Source organism: Osmerus eperlanus, chromosome 17 (genome assembly GCF_963692335.1).
Source record: "Osmerus eperlanus chromosome 17, fOsmEpe2.1, whole genome shotgun sequence".
In the NCBI taxonomy this organism is placed as follows: Eukaryota; Metazoa; Chordata; class Actinopteri; order Osmeriformes; family Osmeridae; genus Osmerus; species Osmerus eperlanus.
The window spans coordinates 12,697,330-12,720,119 of record NC_085034.1 but is presented as its reverse complement, the minus strand read 5'-3'; the positions used below and the strand labels follow the sequence as shown (position 1 = coordinate 12,720,119).

The following is a 22,790-nucleotide window of genomic DNA, read 5'->3' as shown; positions in this document are numbered from 1 at the left end:
AAGCTGCCCCGGTAAATTGTACTACTACAGTCCAGTACTAGACTACTGCTGTGTTCGTCTTGGTAGCGATTGCGTTGGTTGAATTCTATTTAACGTTCCGTTGTACGGTTTAGGCTGAAATTACTTATTTTCATGAACAGATGGACAAAGTTTAGGCTGTGGCAATGAAGTTCAGGTTAGTAGTTAGACTTTTGATTTAATTAAGGGGAGTGCCGAACATGTTCTGTCGCCGTTTGACTTCCTACAGCCAGGGGGGCAACTACTCAGTGTCAGAGGGGTATGCAGCAACAATTTTGGCGCCCCCCCCCCCCAAAAAAAAAAATATGTGTCTAAATCATGTATGGGCTTTAAATAATAAAGGTTTATAATAAAGTATATCAGCCACTGTAGGCCTACCATAATTATAAATAATTGTATATATAGGTATATTCAGGGCTCGACAAATTGTGGCAACCAAATTGTGACAAGTGGTAACCCAGGGATGGAAATTTAATTTTTTGTCCACCCGCCACTGTGGCAGGTGGATTTCAAAATCTACCAGCCACTCAATGTTTTTACCAGCCACTTTCTTGTTTTTAACCGACAAGGTGTAACTGCATGTAAAAATGTATACTACAAGATCTACAATACTTAAGCAGTTTATTTAATCTCAAGTCTCAATGAAACACTGACACTTTCTCTTTCTCTCTTATACATACACAAACCACGAACTGATATACATTTCATTAAATGAGTGATGAATGAAACTATTAGTTTTGGCATGGTAAGGTGAACCCCATTATCGTTTCATCCCGCTCCACAGTCTGGCATCTACACAATCTTTAGCTCATAAAAAAGAACGAGTCGTGCTTAGCTACCAAAAAAAAGTTTGTCGCTAACATTCCAGTCGATTGTCGATGCGTCTATGTTTTATGCAGAACTAGTTTCTTCAGAGCGTAATAGGATTTTGGTGACACGGTTCGACACGTGATCGTTCTACACCAATAAGGTAACTGTTTTTTGTCCACATGGATGGATATGGTTGGCAAATAGAGGATGGGACCTTGCACGTCACCTGGATGACCAGAAATTCGTCCCCTGACAGTGTTTTGCATGTGATACACTGCGGCTGCAAAAGTGCCTGTGAGACAGGCAGATGTTGCTGTTTTTCGCTAGGATTGTGTTGCTCAGGCTTATGTCGTTGTAACATTCAATTCACTTGGGAGTACAACGGCACTTAGGAATGATTGGCCGGACCTGATGTTAGTTTCCTCCAGGATCACAATATCTCTTATTGAGAGACTTGTTGCTCTTGTTGGTTTGTTGTAACTGTCTTAAAATTATTGTACTCGCTCTGAAATATATTATTGTTGCTTGCTTTTTCCACAGGTACACTCTTGCACTTTTGAGGTTTTTGCTGCTCAATTGTAACTTGTCTAACTACATGCTCTCATTGTTCTTCCCTTTGGGACTTATTTGGTTTCACAATGTATGCTTCATGTTTGGCTACCCGCAATATTCTTGTTGTTATGATCAGTGACCTATATGCATTTTTGTAAAACTCTCTCTTGGAAGTCGCTTTGGATAAAAGCGTCTGCTAAATGCATAAATGTAAATGTAATTCATTCATTCTTCCACGAAAGAAAACAACACTGATCAACCATAAAAACAATCTTTATGAAAAGTAGGAAATATGATATATAAAACTTTACAAAACAGAATAAGGAATAACAGTTTAAGGACACACAGTCCTCACTGTCAGGACAGTTATCTTCCAGTTCCTCAGTTTCTTTTGTGTTGGCACAATTACAACAACGACTTAAGTCTGTGCAACAGTCCTAGCGAAAAACAGGAACATCTGCCTGTCTCACATGCACTTTTGCATCTGCAGTGTATCACATGCAAAACACTGTCAGGGGCCGAATTTCTGGTTATCCAGGTGACGTGCAAGGTCCCATCCTCTATTTGCCAACCATATCCATCCATGTGGACAAAAAGTAGCTACCTTATTGGTGTAGAACAATCACGTGTCGAACCGTGCCACCAAAATTCTATTACGCTCTGAAGAAACTAGTTCTGCATAAAACATAGAAGCATGCCAATCGACTGGAATTTTAGCAACTAACTTTTCTTTGGTAGCTTAGCACGACTCGTTCTTTTTTATGAGCTAAAGATTGTGTAGATGCCAGACTGTGGAGCGGTAATCATTTTCTAAAAGACTTTTCGTGGCTCACCTTGTGGCCTAATACAGAGCAGTACATTATCAGATTTGTCTCGTTGTAAATCAATCGCGGGACTCCCCATTGTCTGCTTTTCTCCATCGTTCTTTAAAAAAACGTTTTTTGACTTTCGCCTCTTTGTCCACTGGCTCCTCCTGAGATGTTTTCTCAGCGGACCTCTTAACGCCTGCGATGTAACGCCACATTTTTTGGAAGGTGCGCCGCCTCTAAAGTGTCGTGGTGAAACAGTATGCTATTTTTATTTACCCGCCACGGTGGCCGGTAGGTGAAGCGAGTTTACCCGCGACAACACAAAATCACCCGCATTTGGCTGGTGGCGGGTGCTAATTTCCATCCCTGGTAACCTAATCATCACCCCTGGTTGCCCCCTCTGGCAACCACATTATTGTATCCCACTTTTTTCTTGTACTTTATTTTCATTTCAATAAATAAATCATCATTGATGGCATTCGAGCATATGCTTTGCGGATGTTTAAATTTGCGTTCTGATTTGTTTACTACGTCCCCACGTCCCATAGGCTAATTGTTATATTTCCCACATATGCAGGGTTTTGATACAGAAATGCATTTTTCATTCGCAATGGCAAGATTAGCCTAGCATATAACAAAACATGTTAAATTATTTCGACTTGGCATTAGAACTAATCAGACTTCATCTGTAAGCAACCCCACTTTAACTCACGTTAGCAAACACTGGCTAATCTGAGAACAGTCTGTTAACATGAATATTAGCAAGTCTCCAAGTTTGGTAGCAAATCTATGCATGATTCCATTGTAAACCAGAGTTATTGCATTAGTTATGTTTTCCAGATTCTTCTCATTTATTGTACATGCTACCTTATATTTTCAAGTTTTCAGCTCAGCAACCTCGGTTTTGTATATTCTAAACTAGCCTTAAATTTGGCTGCTACATTCCCAATGTTAGCAAATGCTAGCTAGTCTGTTAACATGAATATTTGCAAGCCTCCAAGCACAGACGTCACACTTTAAATCCTACTGGTTGCCTTTCACCATCCACTTATTTAACTGCTGTCGCATCCCATGACATGCCATCTCCTTTTCCCTCTTTCTTTTTCTAATTTTAGCCCCCGACAGCTTTTTTGCTTTATCCATCGACGACAACTCAATACTTGTACCTGCTCGCTCAGCGCTCACGGCGCCCCCGCTCCCTCTAGATGTCAAAATTATATGATAGAATCTTATGAGATAGGGCGCCTACCCTAGCGGTTCTAAAAAAAATTATAACATTGAGGAAATGCAGAAACGCACAACAGCAGCTATATATAGAAAATACCCCAAAAATATTTTTTTATATATCATTTTTTACCATCGCTTTGGCGCCCCCATGGTGCGGCGCCCCTATGCGCCGCATATAGCGCATACCCACTTTTTGCGCCCCTGCCTACAGCTGTGTAGATGTTTTTGTAGTGTCTCGCGTAGGCTACAGCGTTGCAGTGAGCTACACTGGTTTGAAACCACAGGTAATGATAATTTGATAATTTAATTTTTATAATTTCAAATCGTTTACTTGTAATCTAATGTCATAATAAATCCTACAACGAAAATGTATTTGTGAGGAATGTTTATTTTAACGATTGAAAACAGATGCATCATAGACCACTGTAGTATGTGTTGCCCGGGCAACAGAAGCTAATGTTGTGATGCTAATACTTCAGTGAAATAGTAGACTATTGTTTCCGAAAGTAGATGTACTTGCTTATATTGTACATTACACATCACAATTGTGTGTCATATCACAAAGTAAAATTAGTAAATATCTAGTTATCACCCTGGCCTCTTTGCTTGTGATGTTTCTGCAGCTGCCTTGCAGTAAAGCAGTTAGCTTAGCTATCTCCCAGAAGTTAACGAGTTGCTAAACCAAGCCCCCACTACACCCCTCGCCCCTCGGCTTGAAGCAACGGCCCCGGTGGATGTAGGTGTTTATATATATCTATGGGTGGTATTGCATTTCTTGTTAGACTTCCGGCTCTTCCGGTCGTTTTTATTCTATTAACTCCAGTCAACATTTACAAAACTATCTCCCCCAATAATTTTTGTTCGATTCTCGAACCTGGCTCATACTACTAGCTTTTTCATAAAATAATTTTTCCTGATTTTTGCTAAATTTGAAACCAATCCGAAATGGGTAAACTAGCACCCCATTTATTTGCTTACGTCACTAAAACATTGACATTGGCCGATAGCCGATTTACCTGGAGCTGAATGAGCCATATTGAATGAGCACAGGGAGAAATGGCTTGAGTTGCCCGCCCTGTTGTGGCAAGTTTAGCAAATGGTTGTCACACATACATGAAATGTTGTTAATATAGTTTATTGCCGTTATTTGAAAACAGATTAGATTTTCCTGTCAAGAACGTTTTTACGTTCATGACATGATGGCAAATATTACATTATGTTAAGCGTGAGCATATTGTTGACATGTCTATCTGGAGCAAAGACAAAGATTAATACTTTAACTGATAAACACAATAAGAAATGATATAAATATGATTAGTCTTGCCTTCAGAAGCTTTTGTTAAACACACCCATTATTCTTTTTTTAATCGTGTCATCAAGCCAGACTGCTTTTGTGGGACAATGAAGGTCCTCAGTGACTGTTTCACGCCCACTTATATCTGATGGAAACATCTTGTATATAGGCCTAGTTCTGTTAATATGCCCCTTTCAAAGGCTAATGTTAAATAAAGTATATTTTAGACACACTTCTCAAGCTTTTATTTATTACATTATTTCCAAGTCTTGTTAGATCACGTTATATCCATTAATAGGCGTTTGGTTTTGTAGAACATATAAAACACAGGCCACATTTCTACACTGATATGTAAATTGAAGGCAGTGTGAATTTCGTGGCATTTCGTTTGAAAATACAGTTGACAGTAAGCTATGGTAAGTCTGCATTATGGAAGATTTCTGTTACGTGTAGTCAGTTGGCTGAGCGGTGAGGGAATCGGGCTAGTAATCCGAAGGTTGCCAGTTCGATTCCCGGTCATGCCAACTGACGTTGTGTCCTTGGGCAAGGCACTTCACCCTACTTGCCTCGGGGGAATGTCCCTGTACTTACTGTACGTCGCTCTGGATAAGAGCGTCTGCTAAATGACTAAATGTAAATGTGTAAATGTACCAAAATAACTATTGAGCTTTCTTTGCCTGGCGAGAACAACGACGGCGCTAGGTGTTCATGTTAACAGTTTATTTAATCCGATACAATGCGTTGGAAATCATACTCAAATCACAAGAAAAAAAGCAACATATGTGATGAGTTCCATCTAGAATAGCCCAATATTTAGCCCTATAGCCTATTTCTAACAACCAAGTGAAAGGAATACCATACAGTGACAGCATACATTTCCGTAAAGTTTGCATCATGTAATGCAAACTTACACTGCAATGCCTTAGCTCACACGCTTGCAACCATATAAATCTATGCTCGCGACTGGTTGTCGCAAAGTATGACGTGTACAGCTAGTTGCAAGCGTGCACGAGGTCTCGGAGCTAGGGAAAAAAAGAGCCACTGTTTAAAGCTAGACCGGAAGAGTCGGAAGTGGAAAGATGGCGCGGTCCAGTTTCGTGCTCTCGCTTGCCTTACTGCGCCACTGAGCACTTTTCATAGAAATGAATGGGGACGCCATCTTGAAAGAGAAGCCTGGCTGTGTCTACCTGTATATAAGTCTATGGTGTGCTCATGCCTTCGGCGAGCACAACCATTGTTCTCTCAGTAGCCGGTGTGTGGTGAAACTCACTCAAGTATGTAACAGGCCACCCGCGTCAAAGAATTGCTAGCTTTTCGTTGGCGTAGTTGGTAGTGGTGGCGCTTGGGAAGTCAGAGGTGGTCGGTTCGACTCCTGGTCGGAGTGAACAGTGGCCCGTATACCTCTGTATACAACGATACATAAATACAACGTGCTAGTGTACTAGCAGCATCATATATTTAGGCAATTCAAGACTTGCATGTACAGTAAGTAATGTCAAATTAAATACTGTATTTAAACTCAAGCTTGTGTGGTGCGTCGCTGTCTTCAAATTACACATCCTTCACTTTATGTCAAAAGAAAAGTTTTTCATTTCCGGCGCATTCAAACAATCACCTAAGTGAAGTTTGGCTAGCAACAGCAGCTAAGCTAGCTTGCTCGTAGCACAATTCAGCTTCTCCACGCAGGGCTCTAGACTGAGACCTAAAAGTTGCTTTCGGCTTTTTACTGATAATGATTGCTTCCAGCAAACTTCTTTTGAATTAGCCATTTCCCCCTAAATAAATATCAAGCTTATTTACGTGTTTGGGAGCATATTTTCAGTTAGCAGATGATACTGTTTGAATCGCGATTCCATCTGAAAAATACTGACGGTGACAACGTTGTTAGAATAGCTTGTTTCAAAGGGGGTTCAGCTTGTTTCATAATAAACTGACCCATCTGCAACCGACGCAAGGAAGCACACCCTACAATTTCCCCAGAAATTATACCCTCTCTTGTTTACATGGTTCTTCATATGAAAATAATGAAGTATTATGTTTGTTTTGTTTTTTATGAATGAGATTGAAATGAGATTGTGGTTATGTTGACTTCAGTTATTACAATTAATATATATACACCACGTCACTAGGAGGCGCTGATAACAACACAATGATGCATGTGCATTAGAGACGTAGGAGAGTCTACGACGGTGGCTCATGTGCATGCTTAAATTCAGTTCCTCTGAGTAAAATACTTTGTTACTAAGTCATTACGTGTGTACAAGTCTGCTTTACATTACAGTCACACCATTACACTATATGCAACATAATGTCTAAATCGTCTACTTTGTATGGTGAGCTTGTAGTGAGACGTCAAAAGTATGGTTTGGAGTCTGTTAGCACAAACAGTTTAACTTATATTTAAAAAATAAAAGTTTATAGCCTGTCCTCCTATTCTACAATGGTCGCGCGGCAGCTACACAACAGTAAACAAAAAAGCTGCAAGACACCCAATGCAACTGCCACGAGACACTTGCGTACCACTATCAACAGAACAGTAGCCACTAGCCACTGTCACGTGCCAGTGGAGGCGCTGGCACGTACCACTAGCAACAGTACAGTTTCGGTTCTAACCGCTACTGCGCGTAGTTCTACAACTCTTTAAATTGAAGTGGGCACCCCTTCGTTCTTCTGGTTAGCCGTGCTGCTACACAATCAGAATCAGATTAGTGCAGCCGGGACAGACATGCTTGTGGCAAGCTAACTAGCTAGATAGAGCGAAGGGCAGTTTGTCAACGCTGAAAATGTAGCTTTAAAACAGCAAAAATCATATCTCTAAAGTCCCAATTGGAAAATGTTAGCTGTTTTCACAGCCCTGTAGAGGAGACATGAACAGATTGACATAAAGTTTAGGCTATGGCATTGAAGTTCAGGGGGGTATTCCAGAAAGCGGGTTTAACAAACTGTGAACCTAACCTTGAACTCTGAGTTGATTTACCCTAAAATGGGAAACTCTGACTTTTCGGTTCCAGAACAGCTGATTTTAATTAGTTAAATCCACTTGGAGTATGTGTACGCTGAGTTAAGAGCGTGAATGAGGTTTATTAAAAGCCAACAAGAATGGAACTCCGATACTAGCATCCACAATGGGCATGGCACCTGTGTCTATATTGTATAGTTTTAATAACAAGGAATGCTGCTTTAGGGACATTACTGACAATTATTTCTTACTCTCTTATCTGTAGTGGATTGCATCTGAAACAAAGCTGAGAAAATCTGCTGATTGAATCCCCAAGTAACAGAATGATGAAGAAAACCTTCATGAGCTGCTTTTGCACCGCAAGTTACAGGAACTTGTACTACCCAGAACTACTTGTTCGAGAACCAGAAGGTTCATTCAGTCCATTTGTACCACTGCAGAAACTTTAACCAGAATATTAGGAAAATTAGTCCACTGACGTATGGACCATATATTTATAAATAGAATATAATATATAAAATATAATTTATACAGTGAACATAATTACATACTCAATATTTTCCAATTGACTTATATTATTGTTATTATTGACTTCCTGGCTATTTTCTCAAAATGGAACAAAAATAGAAACAATAAAATGGTTCAACTATAGTTTGGGACATTTTTTATATCAAAATATTGTCGCTAGACAAAACAGTTTGGGAGACATTACTCTACACAATTATAGAAAACAACTTGAGAACCAATTGTGACATGTTGTTATTCAAATGGCTGGCACAATGAGACATACTTATCGTATGATCCTGAAATCAAGGTCTGCGCCTCAAAAGGGTGAAACACCAATGTCTGAACCTGAAAGAGATTTTGGTTTACTGGTTGAGGTAGAGTTGTCACGGTACCAATATTTCAGTAGTGTACCAATACCAGTGAAATTTCACGGTACTCAACACCATACCAAAGCAACAAAATGTTTACATTTATATATAGGTTACTGAACAACTCTCATTTGTTGACAGTAACAGTCACCTACAATATCTAAGGCTGTAGCCTTCTTATGACATAGAACAACAACAGAGCATTAATAACATCACAATGCATGTAGGCCTAAAGGCAAAATAAAGGTTGGCTCTAGTAGCTAGTGGCTCTCAAGTCTCACAAATTTGCTGTGAGAGTCATGCCATACATTACATGTATTTTAATCTCACGCCAAACTTTTGATAAAACTTGAGAGCCATGAACGGTGATGTTTGCTAATTGTTGATCGACGATGTTCTCTTTGTCATCTGCCTCACACTGAAGCTATTTCCATATGTGGCTATTCCACTTTTCTTGTCGACAACTTTTATTGGAGCCCCTGCAGCATTAGCTGTTTGTCCAGTGTTGCCAACTTCACAACGTTGTCGCTAGATTTTGTGACTTTTCGCTTTCCCTAGAGACAAAAAATCAAATCTTTCTAATGACTTTTAGCAACTTCTCAGAGAGCCACTAGCAACTTCTGGTGAGATTTTTTTGGCAACACTGTGCTTGTCAGCGTCCGACTGCAACCTGGTACTTCAGGAATTTTGGTATCGTACCGTCTTTTTACCGAGTACCGACTTGGTACCAGGGTACCGGTTTTTGTGACAACACTAGGTTGAGGATATTGTGAGCCTTAATGGGGCTACAAATTGACATGGTTTCAATGTTATCTCCCTATTCATCAAAGCTTTGCTTGAATCACCTACCTTATCAGTATGCCTTCGTAGAGTTGTGGCTGGCTTGCATTGTACCAAGTCCCACAGAATGACTGTGTCATCAGCCGATCCACTGGCTAATATATTCCTGAGAGGGAGAGAATGCATGAAGCTTAATACAAACACCTACATTTTTACTGGACTATAGTAAAAAACATCCCTTTTGTTATACTATACTATATAAAAACTTGTACTGCCCCAATTTAGAAATCCATGTAGTACCCAATTTCCAGAACATTTTATTAACACTTGAAACTGTTTGCACTTGCATTTGCACTTAACTTGATCAAACATTTTATTAGGGCTGCAACTACCGATTATTTTAATAATCGATTAATCTGTTGATTCTTTTTACGATTAATCGATGAATGGGATAAAAAAAAAAATGTAAAGCATTAATTTCCAACCCTTTATTCAAAAACAAAACTGACAGTGCAAATTCACAGTGCAAAAAATCTTCAGAATGTGCACAAACAGGCACACAATTTAGAAAAAGTTATTAATATTAGCGTGGATGCTATTTTCCAAGAGGAGCAATTTATTTGAGTTTTGTTTAAAACTTTATTGAAAATTGAAAGGTTGTGGAAGTAGGCCATCCCAATCCGGGGATTGGGATGGCCACTCCATAACATTTATTTTGTTGATCCGGAACCAAGATGCTGCTCGCTTACTGGTGTGTTGGGGATCGTTGTCTTGTTGAAACACCCATTTTAAGGGCATTTCCTCTTCAGCAAAAGGCAGCATGACTTCTTCAAGTATTTTGATATAAGCAAATTGACCCATGATCCCTGGTATGCGATAAATAGGCCCGACACCATAGTAAGAGAAACAGCCCAATATCATGATGCTTGCACCACCATGCTTCACGGTCTTCAGAGTTGGCTTGAATTCAGTGTTGGGGGGTCGTCTGACAAACTGTCTGCGGCCCTTGGACCCGAAAAGAACAATCTTACTCTCATCAGTCAACAAAATGTTTCTCCATTTCTCTTTAGGCCAGTCCACATTGGCAAATTGTATCCTCTTCAGCACATCTTGGTTCCGGACCAACAAAATAAATGTTATGGAGTGGCCAGCCCAATCCCCGGACCTTAATCCAATAGAAAACTTGTGGGCTGACATCAACAGCATGTGCAACCCGCCCTCTTCAGAGGATTCAGAACGCAGCGGCCCGCCTGGTCTACAATCTACCCAGACGCTCCCATGTTACCCCGCTCCTCATCTCTCTCCACTGGCTACCTATCATGGCCCGTATCAGATTCAAGACCCTGGTATTGACCTTCCGAGCAGTGAACGGGACTGCACCCATCTACATCAAGTCTCTCCTGCAGCCCTACACCCCCACCCGTCACCTACGGTCTTCTTCAGACAACCGCCTGGTGGTCCCACCGCTCAAGACCGCCCGGTCCCAACACAAGCTCTTCTCCTGTCTGGCCCCCCAGTGGTGGAATCAACTCCCCACTTCCATCAGAGACACTGACTGTCTCTCCACCTTCAAGAAAAGGCTCAAGACGCACTTGTTCCGGGAGTACAACGGTACTTAGGAATGGTTCGCTTGACCCGATGTTAGTTTCCTCAAGGATCACAATGACTCTTGCTTAGAGACTTGTTGCTCTTGTGGTTAGTGGTAACTGACTTAAATTTTTGTACTCGCTCTGATATTGTTTTATTATTGTTGCTTGCTTTTTTTCCACAGGTACACTTGCACTTATTGCAGCTCATGTTGTTTAATTGTAACTTGTTTAACTACACGCTCTTATGGTTCTTCCCTTTGGCACTTATTTTGGTTGTTCACAATGTGTGCTTCATGTTTTGGCTACTCGCAATGTTTTGTGGCTATCTCGTTGTTATGATCAGTGACCTATGCACTTTGTAAAGCTCTCTCTTGGAAGTCGCTTTGGATAAAAGCGTCTGCTAAATGAATAAATGTAAATGTAAACATGCTGTTTCTGAGGCAAAACCAAGAAAAGCAGAGGAACTGTGGAAGGTTGTCAAATCATCCTGGGCTGGAATACCCATTTACAGGTGCCAGACGTTGGTCGACTCCATGCAGCACAGATGTGAAGCAGTTCTCAAAAACCGTGGTTATATAACTACAAATATTAGTTTATTGATTCACAGGAATGCTAAATCTTTACTTTTTGTAAGTTTGTAATGAACAATGCAGATACTGCAATTGATACAGCCCAATATATTTATTTCCGTCATTTTCTGTAACATAATTAAATATTGATAATTTTTTTTGTCATGTTTTAATGTAAAATATAATGTGCAGTGTTCCCAACGAATGGAAATAAGAATTCGATTTTGTACACAAGGATTTTGAGTTTTACTCACATAACAAAAAATACTGCCATTATTTTAAACACAACTGTTTGTAGTTATGCTAGTTTGAGACCACAATAGCTATGGAAATAAGAGACTTAAGAGGGCGGCTTTGTCCACATACAACCAAGTAGGTCTACTTTCATCGGACAAGAGGCATTCCATGAGTGCTGACATATGACGGCCTCAGACAGCATGAGTCCGCCACTGGGCCTTATGAAAAGGCTCTCGTCTTGATTTGCAACTAGGGGATGTTCTAGACCATGAGGGCCAAGCTGGGGCCAGTTGTACTGTTACAAAGGCCAGTTACATTAAACACTATTGTTGTCATATTGTTTCTTCTCAGCATTGCAAGCACTAACAGGAAAAAGCAGTGGCGCTCCAGAAATGTTTCATAGGAGTGGCGAAAAAGAGAAGCAGAAAAGTGCAACATTTAGTCAGTCACTCTTATCCAGAGCGACTAAGTACAGGGACATTCTCCCCGAGGCAAGTAGGGTGAAGTGCCTTGCCCAAGGACACAACGTAATTTTGCACGGCCGGGAATCGAACCAACAACCTTCTGATTAATAGCCCGACTCCCTAACCGCTCAGCCATCTGACCCAGCAACACCCTCCCACTACCATTATCTCTAATTCACTCTCCTGAGTCTCATCTGTGTTGCATGTCTGCAAACTGCTGGGCCTACACAAAAGTTATAAAGTCATTGGACTTGTGTGGGGAGGGTTTTACAAGTGTGATGACTGTATTCCTCCACAGATACCATGGGCTTGGACATGGAGTTGGACCAGTTATTATTCTCTTTGACTTAATGGGTGTGATCTGAAAAGAATGAATGACACCATGCAATGGTGAAGGGCTATAACCCAGGGTGGATTGTAACTGGTGTTGGAAAACACATGTAGTAGGGCAGAATAGAGGAACTGGGCAAAAGGTGCTGTGCAGAATGGGCAGAAAATATTAGATGGCATATCGAGGCCCAATTGGAGAAGAAGCCATAGGATATTTACAGTTGTAGTAGGCCATTACACAGGGTTCTTGCAGGTTTCAGCAAGTCAAATTTAAGACCTTTTTAAGACATTTTAAGACCATAAAGATTTAAATTTAAGACCTACACGACGCATTACCCCCAAAAATATTCAAATCAAAGAAATTCTGAAAAAAAAAAACATTTTATTTCAATGAATTCAGTCATTGAAAAAGCATAAATGTAATTTACAGATAAAACAATCACATTAGTAATTTTTGAATATTTTTTAGGCAAAGTTTGCAGCGAGCCTTGTACCTGGAGCTGGGTATACCGCTTGTAACCAACAGCGGAAATCGCTGTGATCTAGCCATGTCTCGTTGAAAGTACACTTTCCCATTTTCCACACGTAGCCGAACTTTAACAAACTCTGAGGAAGCGCAGACGTATTTCGCGGGCAGGTATTGCATTTATAACAGGATTTGTAGTTTTATCACCGTGTACATACCAACACCAATATCCCCCAGAAAGAACTACAACACACCGAACCAACGTTCTGAGGGCAGCGTTCTGCTGGTTTCATTTGTAGAGCTCCGCTATGTAGGCTGCGACTCAATACTTTTTTGCTACTTTGTAATAACTGGCCAGCGGTTCTGGAAATGAACGAGGGTAAAACCTTTTTTAGACCTGACTAAATGAAATTTAAGACCTCGGATGGAAATATGGCCGTTTTTAAGACATTTTAAGGCCTTAAATTTCAAATTCCGAATTTTAGACTTTTTAAGACTTTTTAAGACCCCGCGGGAACCCTGCATTACATCTGTTTTAAAAGTTCAGGGGTGTAATTTGTTGGATATGAAGCCCCCACCCCCCACTCCAGAGACAGTTGGTGACAGAAAGGTGCAGACATTAAGTTAAACATAGTCATGCGTTCAGAGTAGAGTAAAAAATAGAGACTAAGGGCCCTATTTTAACGATCTGAAACGCAAGTATCAAACACAAAATGCAAGTAACTTTGTGGGAGGGACTCCGGCGCTGTTGCTATTATACTGGGGGGATAAATGACTCTTGCGCCTGACGCAAATCTAAAATGGGTTGGTCTGAAGTAGATTCATTACTCATAGGTGTGGTTTGGGCGCAACGCGCAATTAACCAATCAGAGCGTCATCTCACATTCCTTTTAGGAGCAGGCGCACTTGTACCATGGCGGATTGCTATTATAATGGTGGATTTGCCAGGCGCACTCCATGAGCGGTTCACAGCCGAGGAGGCCGACGTTCTCGTCAGGGCCATAAAAGATAGAGAAGTGACATTGTATGGGGATGGGAGAAGAAACCCACCCAAATTAGCTTCGGTTAAACAGGCGTTGGAGGAACTTGCCACAATTGTTACAAAGCAAGTTCACATACATAGAGAATTCTCATGAAAATCTTTTTAAACATTGACATGAAAGAAATGTAACAGACCCATACAATAAATCAAAACAATGTAACGCAGCTTCGCAGGAAGAAGACCCTGGCCTCGCCAGCAGTGCGCAGCAGTGCCCTTAAAATAGCATCTGAATAACGCGCCACTGACTTTAGACTAGGTTTTTCCTGGTCTGTGGCAGAATTTTTTTCTGAAACTGCAAAATAGCACCAGGGAACGTTTGCGCCGGAACACGCCTCCTCTTTTCACTGAACCGCCCCCGGGTGCGCAAGTTCATTCCCTAATTTACCGACGTGCGTCTGTGGAGGGAAAGGTCCGCTTTGCGTTGAGTGCAAAATAGGAATGATACATGCGTCGGTGTACAAAGTCAATTGCGCTGGGTGCAAGATAGGGCCATAAATGTGTAAATGGCTGTTGAAACTCAGTGCTCTGAGTTGGTGCATGTCAGTTGAGGCAAAGGTAGCCTTTTAAACCTCTAGGTTTAAAAACAATTCTGATTTGATTGGAACTCTCTTTTATACATTTATAGTTGGATTTGACATTTAACAGACATTTAATTCATTTTGCAAGTTGTTTAACTCAAACAACCATTACACAGTACATATGGTATACAAAGCTGGCGTCAGATTTGGCAAAATTGTTAGCTTGGATGTTATCTTTACATATTGATGGGGTCTTGTGTTTACAAACAATGAGGATGCGCACGCAGCTTCAAGGCAGAAAGACGCGTTCCATTTTACTTTTACTGTACCCTAAATTTTTTATGTTCCAGCCACCCCCCCCTTTCTGAATAAAGTTAAATTGATCTGATTTGTTGATTTCTGTTGCTATAACCAGTTTAGCCAAGCTAACTAACATTGTTTTTAGCTAGCTTGCATTAACATTCAATCATTAACAAAACATTAGTAAAAATAGCTTGCTAATCGGGCAGAGGAGATGCAGGAGACTTTGAGACCTTAGCGCGTCACTAGCATCTCGTCATATCACGCAGTCGGGGCACACCTTCTTAGCAGCGCGGGTTATTACCCAATTTCACTTAAACGGAGTTGCGCTTTAACATGCATTAAACCTTATATATTAACTTTATTTTGCAGACTCAAGGTCCAGATAGAAAAGTACACATAACATATTACAAGAGGGGTACACACAAACATAAATACATACTGACTACCACATATTACATAAAGGGAACGTGATGCCGAAAAACTAATACATGCATTTGTTTCGTCCCGATTGGACTATTGCAATGTGTTGTTCTCTGGCCTCCCAATTACCCACCTAAAAATTTTACAGCAGGTGCAAAATGCTGCTGCTAGACTATTGACCAGAACAAGAAAGTTTGATCACATAACATCTACTCTTGTCTCTCTACACTGGCTCCCTATCCAAGCCAGAGCTGACTTCAAAGTTCTACTACTAACCTACAAATCTCTGCATGGATAGGCACCACTGTACCTCTCCGGTCTCCTTGCACCCTATTGCCCCGCAAGGACACTTAGATCTCAAGATGCCGGCTATCTGGTGGTTCCAGAGGTAGGGCGTTCTCATATAGAGCACCTCTTCTCTGGAACAAATTACCTGTCTCAATTAAGGAGTCTGATACTGTTTCGACATTTAAAATTAGGTTAAAAACGTTATTGTTTAGTCAATTCTACGACTGTTAAAGGTAAGTATCTTACTAGTTGGAGGCAACGGGGGACGGGTTGTTTCCATCCTTATTCTATAAGTATAACTTATTTTAGAGTTCTCTTCCCCTGGAACAGATTTCATGTTCCAAACGAGGGGGGCTGTCGCTGTCTTGGTGTGTGGGGTTGCATCAAATTCCCCTTTTTTGCTCTGTTAAATTGCTGCACCAGTCCACACTTGACCGGTGGGGATCTCATTCTATTATGACTGTAACTGTTGGCTCCTGGCATTCTCTAATCCCTGCTCTCCTCTCTCTGTCCCCCCCCCCACACACATCCCTTGTGTGGGGGGTTTGAGTTGTCAGCACCTGCCTGGTCGTCGGTCGGCCAACGCTGGACCTGGTCGCGAGTCTCTCGGTCCTGTCCTACATCTATAAAGTTGAACAATGGATTTTGGTGTTTCAAAACCCATCAACATTGTATGACTATGTTTAGCCTGTGTTCTGCTCCTCTCTCTCACCAACCGTCTCTGGAGGAGGGGATCCCTCTCTGAATTGCTCCTCCCAAGGTTTCTTCCATTTTTTCTCCTGTTGAGTTTTTTTGGGAGTTTTTCCTTGTCTTCCTTGAGGGTTTAGGTTGGTTGAGGGGCAGTTCTATGGGCGTATGTGAAGCCCTCTGTGACATGCTTGCGTGTAAAAAGGGCTATACAAATACATTTGATTTGATTTGAAATTTGAACGTACAAAACATACATACATACAAACATACATATAGCTCATACATATGCACTATAATTAAAACAAGTATAGATGCATGTTCCATGTTGGGAGGTATATCTGGTATCACTAAGTGCAGGTTGGTTAAGGCGGTTAAAATTGTATTCTTTGACTCTGTTAATCGGCACATAAATCTGTACATAAAATTCCTCAACACAGCATGGAAGGTGGGAACCTTATTTGTCACAAACAAATGGCTAGCACTGGTCCATCTTGGACACTTCAACAGAATTCTAAGTGCATCATTGTATACCACTTTTATCTTATGTATCTTTGCTTTACTGTAGTTACACCATAGGTGAGCTGTATACAGTGGAATACAGGATGCTCTAAAATGAGATGTTTTAACTTCGTCATTACACATGAAATGTGCGTGCCAGCATATTTGCTTGTCCATATAATTTACAGCATTGGCGCTGTATGTCTTCATCATCACAAAAATCATCCCTGATGATGTGGCCCAGGTATTTTGCTTTAGCAACAACTTTCAGCTCTTGCCCTGACAAGTAAAAAGAGGGAAAGCATAGCTTCCTGTCCTCTTTAGTTCTGGCAATCATTACAACACTCTTTTTAATATTGAATTGGATGTCATACTGTAGTCCATAGTTTGAGCAGACTCTAAGCAGTTGGTGTAGGCCAGCACTATATGGAGACATAATAACTAAGTCATCTGTATAGGTCTGACGCGATAGTCAATATATTGACTTATCGCACGATATATGGAAATGAGTGCAATCATTTTTGGTGCCGCGATATATTGCAACTGATAATTTTTATATTAAAAAACTAATGATTATATTAATTTTTACATAAAAACGAATGTCACCAACATTTTAGTCGAACCCCGCTGCCTCTGTCATCTTGTCTGCTGTCTGTGTCAAAAGCGTAGGCGGGGCTAGCGTCTCCACACACACACACACACAGAACAGACACCGACAGGTGAAGAGAAGGCGTGAACCCACTGTGTTATAAAGTGTTCTGTTTCGTGACATCTACAGCTAGTTAGGAAGAACAAGTCCAAATGGACTTGGTTTCAAAGCCGCAATCTTCAGCTCCGGTGTGGGAACATTTTGGCTTTAAGCCGAATGAGATGAGAGCCAATTAAAGTGAACGAGCCGGTATGTCGACTTTGTTTAAAAACAGTGGCAACGAAAAGAGGCAACACAACTAACCTAAAACCTCACCTAAAACATAACCATCCCACCCAGTTTTTCAACCTGGGAACAACAACTGCAGCTGGAGCTGGAAAGGGGTCTTCCATACAGTTATCTGTTACAAATGCCTTTTCCCGACATTGTAAATATCAACGTGACAGCGCGAAATGGCTCACACTCACGGATATATAGCCAAAGAGATGCAGCCATTAAACACGGTCGAAAAACCAGCATTTACAAATATGCTGCAAACTTTTGACAAACAAACTTTTGCCAAAGAAAACGTACACCTCCTCCAAACTGCCATTCCATCCTTGTACAATAAAGTAAAAGACGACATTCTGAAGGAGATAAAAGGCATCTCCTTTTACTCTGCCACTACAGATATGTGGTCAAGCTCAAATATGATGCCTTATATGAGCTTGGCCATACACTTCATAACTGCTGACTGGACTCTGCAGTCAAAGTGTTTACAGACCAGATACATACCCCAGCCCTGTCATTATGTAATCAGTGGCATAAAATGGTCTGAAAATTACAATAATATTGTTTGTTGTGTATCGCAATTAATTTAGGTGCAATATATCGCACAACAAAAAGTAGTTATCGTGACAGCCCTACATCTGCATACATCAGATGATTAATACACTTATCCCCCACCATACAGCCAGTCGTACACATTTCTAATGTCCTAGAAAGATAATCCATATACAAATTTAAAAAAACAGGTGACAATATTCCACCTTGTGTAACCCCATTGGTAACTTGGAAAGGAGCCGATGTTGTCTTCCCCCATCTGACTTGCATAGTTTGATGGGAGTACCAATAATGCAAGATACGTATTAGGTATGGGGGGACCCCTCGCTCTTGTAATTTCATAAACAGTTTACCATGATTAACACAGTCAAAAGCTTTGGATGCATCAAGGAAACATAAAAACATTGTTGAACCATGGCTTTTATACTTAAAAACAAGTTATTTCAGTGCATATATACACAAATCTGTGCTATGTTTCTTTTTAAAACCAAATTGATTGTCAGTGTTTTTTATATGTTGTTGTAGCCTATCAAATAGAATTTGTTCTAGCACTTTAGACAGTATACTTGCTAGAGCGATTGGCCTGTAGTTTTCTATGCTTGATACCTTACAGGTTTTGTCCTTAATAACTGGCACTAATAGTACAGGTAACATAGAATCAGGCAATATGCCATGCGCTAATAATCCAGAGAAACATATAGCAAGTACTCGCTGTGAATTATATTATATTATTGTTGCTTGCTTTTTCTAAAGGTACACTCTTGCACTTTTGAGGTTCATGTTGTTTAATTTGTAACTTGTTTAACTCTTATGGTTCTTCCCATTGGCACTTATTTGCTTTTCACAATGTATGCTTCATGTTTGGCTACTCGCAATGTTTTGGGGCCATCTCGTTGTTTATAATCAGTGACCAATGCTCTTTTGTAAAGCTCTCTCTTGGAAGTCGCTTTGGATAAAGCGTCTGCTAAATGAATACATGTAAATCTAATGTTAAAGAAACATTTATTTGTGAAGAATATTTATTTTAACGATTGAAAACAGATGCATCACAGACAGCTGTCAAATGTATCCAGTGGCGTCTGGTGAAACTTATTCTAGGTGGGGCTGTGAAATATTCAGTCAATTCAGTAACCTTCCTAATACAATTGAACACAAACTGCATGATACAAGTTCTGTGAAATAGTAATTATTTAATTAATGCACACAGCTATAGGCAAATGTCCACATTTGTGGACTATAAATATCATTACACTTAGTTCAGAAATATTGAAAACCACGGACATCTGGGCACTTGAGACACTCTCCCTGGTATTATTAGGAAACATGCATTAAACTCATGGGACAATTCGACCCCAATGGCGCTATAAGTAGGGAAGAATGGCTCGCCGCTTTGAGTGTTAAGCCTTATCAAACACAATTTATTCCATTTTCAGTAAAGACATCGAACTACATTATTTACCAGTGAACCACATGTCAAAAACGGTCTTTGTGGGCAAGGGACGAGTTAAAGCCGCAGGTGGTATGTCTGTAGCTATAAACTATAAATGAGTGTGCCGCTGCTCTTTCAGCTGAAATGACCAGTGCACATTGTGCTCTCCAAGTTGACCAAGAGCGCTACTGACACCCTTCTTAGTAGAGGCCCAGGCGCTTGACCCCGGCATCCAATGGGAGATGCCCTGAGTGATCATAAGCCATACTCCTTATTTCTGGTGAACAGGGGCAGCATATTCACCGGAGTGTGAATAGTGAGTGGTGCGTCCCATGAGTACTCCACATGGTCACCCATGGACAGTACGAAGGGTTTGCAGACTTCTTACGCTTAGTGTGGAGCTCCCACGACAAAGGATCATGATCCTCCGCAGGTGGGGCAATTAGGAGGAAAGTCCCCACTATGGCTCCATAACAAAACTACAGCTTTTTGCGGTTTACAAATTATCTATATCAGTGGTTCTCAAACCTGTCCTCAAGTACCACCTGTCCTTCATGTTTTAGATGTTTCCCTGTTCCAACACACCTGATTCAAATGAATGGTCGTTAGCAGGCTTCTACAGAGCTAGATAACGACCCATTTATTTGAATCAGGTGTGTTGGAGCAGGGAAACATCTAAAACATGCATACAGGTGGTACTTGAGGACAGGTTTGAGAACCACTGATCTATATGATTGGGCAGCCTAGTTTATTATAATTGGGTGCTACAGTCCATATTCTTTGGGAAGGACTTGCTACAAAGGGTAGCCAAATATGCACATTTAAAAAACATGTTTAGAAAATATATTTAATTATAAAATTATAAATTGACTAGCCACCAAGATCTAACATTGCTCCAGTGTACAAAATTAATTTAGTTTTCTAATAAATAAAACGAAGTAAACAAACTACTGACAAACAGGAGTATTTTATTTTTTATTATAAACCTTATTCTTTGAAATGGCAAAACCTGAAGAAAGTGCATTAAATGTCCTTGGGGTTTCAACAGCCTAGAGACGATTCAATAAAAATGAAGGCAGTGACTCACCTGACCAGTTTGTTCCAGGATATGTCAAGTACTGCATCTGCATGGCCCTCAACTGGCTCTGCTGCAGACTAAAATAGACAGCATAAAAGAGTGTTCTATTATAGTGTCAAGAATGTTTTACTCATGATGATCCTCAAATGTTGTCAATAATCTAGGATGTTAGCGTGAAATTGACCTCTTCTGATTTTGTTCCATAGAAGATGACAGTGGCAAACTCAGTGTTCAGTGTTAATTGTCACAAAATACCTTTTTGTTTTTCTTTTTCTTCTTTGCAGCCTTTTTGTTTCCAAGACTAAAGGCAGGCTCTAGGCAGTCCACTACATCTAGATCCCATACATCTATTTGGGGTGTCATGTTCCCAACAGCAGCATAGTTACCTATACAAACCCACAGGGTACCATAAGACCAGCAGACACAAAAAGAACAATGAACAAAGAACAAGGCTATTTATTCATTTATTCAAAATAATCAAAGAATCTATGACAGTAATGTTATTCTACGGTTGATGTTTATAGTATTTTACAGAATCTAACACCCCATGATTATGTTATCTGATAAAGTTTTGGCAGTCACTTTTAAATCTTTAGGATAGTAATCTGATCTATGAGCTACCATTCAGATCCACAATGCATGCCCATGCACCCAGTGTTGAAAAATCCATCCAGAATATCATAATATCTACATAATGATTGACAAAGTATGCACTAAAAAAGACTGCTTGGCTTTCTGTCCATGCATTTCTTTCTAATGGATCACTAAAAAAGACTGCTTGGCAGTCTGTCCATGCATTTCTTCCAAAAAACTTTGATGGATTATTTGTGCCTACTGTAGATGACAAATACTTACAGACTTAGATTTTTTAATGTAAAGTAAACAATTAAAAAGTAAAATATGGGTGTTTATCTGACAAAAATCCACCTTTTTAACACAATGAGCACCAAGCCGATTTTCCTTACTTACAGACTTAACACAGATCTTCAGACAGAGATGCTGTTAGTTATACGTAATTATCGCTAGATGGCGCGTCTTGCATAGACCCAAAGTCAAAGTCGGAAAATTATCTTGCCTTCGTCATTAATTTCCATGATGATAGTCAGGGATTATTTCATAAGAACAATTGTCGTCTAGCCCTTCAATCTTTCAGTAAAATTGTATTTATTATAAGGGATGTTACACACATTGCAGGTCACACTGCAGTTAATCTATAAATGCGTAGCCAGACATTATCAGCATTCTATTGTCGTCTGACAATTATCACGTCATTGTCCCCAGTCAAAAAGTATAAACCCACAGGAGCATCCTAAACAAATTTTCTGATAGATCCAGTTATCCAGGCAAAACATGTCAGAGCACGGTCCAAGTATTACAAAAATTAGAGGCCTGTTTGGAAATTCTGGGCAAGGCCTACTTGATGGGCGACATTTTGGGTGATGAATATAAACCAGACTGGATGCTTATTCGATATCAGCCAATCAGAATGACAAAACAGGCAGTGACCTCAGGCGCGGGGCCTCAGGAATGCCCACCCACCCCCCCCTCACAAAAAAGTTCAATTAATTTGCGACGTAGGTTTGCGCAATGTTGCCCTTGTTATCAACACCTGCCTGTCGATGAGTACACTTGATCCACATCTGCTAAATTCACCTCTCGCTCCTCGCGAGAAGCTCTGTGTTGCGCAGGGAATTCACTATATGCACACATTACTTCCGCATATTGCATAAGCCAGGCAACAATTTCCGGTAGCTAACAGTTACGTTAGTTCTCTCACACAAAATGCAATTTTTTTTTATTAGAAGTTTGGGTGATCTTCCCAAAATGGCATGATTGTATATGGGATTCTATGTTGCTGAAAGAGGGAAAAGGGGTTCATTGTACGTTTCGAGCTACATCAACAATTATAAAGGTAAGGGTTATTTAACTCAGAGTAAATGTAGATAGCCATCACTAGCTAGCAAACTAACGTTCAATTTAGTTCAAACTCAGTTACCATGGAAATTTATGTTGTGAAACTAGCCTGGTCCGGGGCAGGCTAACTGTCAGGCTTAGCGCATGTTGGTGCTTAACC

General features: G+C 40.4%; 1 protein-coding gene across 1 annotated transcript in view; it reads right to left on the bottom strand.

The window, feature by feature from the left end:
- pwp1 (PWP1 homolog, endonuclein) overlaps positions 1–22,790 on the bottom strand; it is a 93,783-nt gene that overhangs the window by 17,331 nt on the left and 53,662 nt on the right. Inside the window, exons 7-10 of the mRNA XM_062482874.1 lie at positions 20,972–21,102; positions 20,726–20,793; positions 9,394–9,490; positions 8,460–8,521 (exon numbers count right to left, since the gene is read on the bottom strand). Coding sequence (XP_062338858.1) covers positions 8,460–8,521; positions 9,394–9,490; positions 20,726–20,793; positions 20,972–21,102 — 358 coding nt within the window. The remainder of the gene's footprint in view (positions 1–8,459; positions 8,522–9,393; positions 9,491–20,725; positions 20,794–20,971; positions 21,103–22,790) is intronic.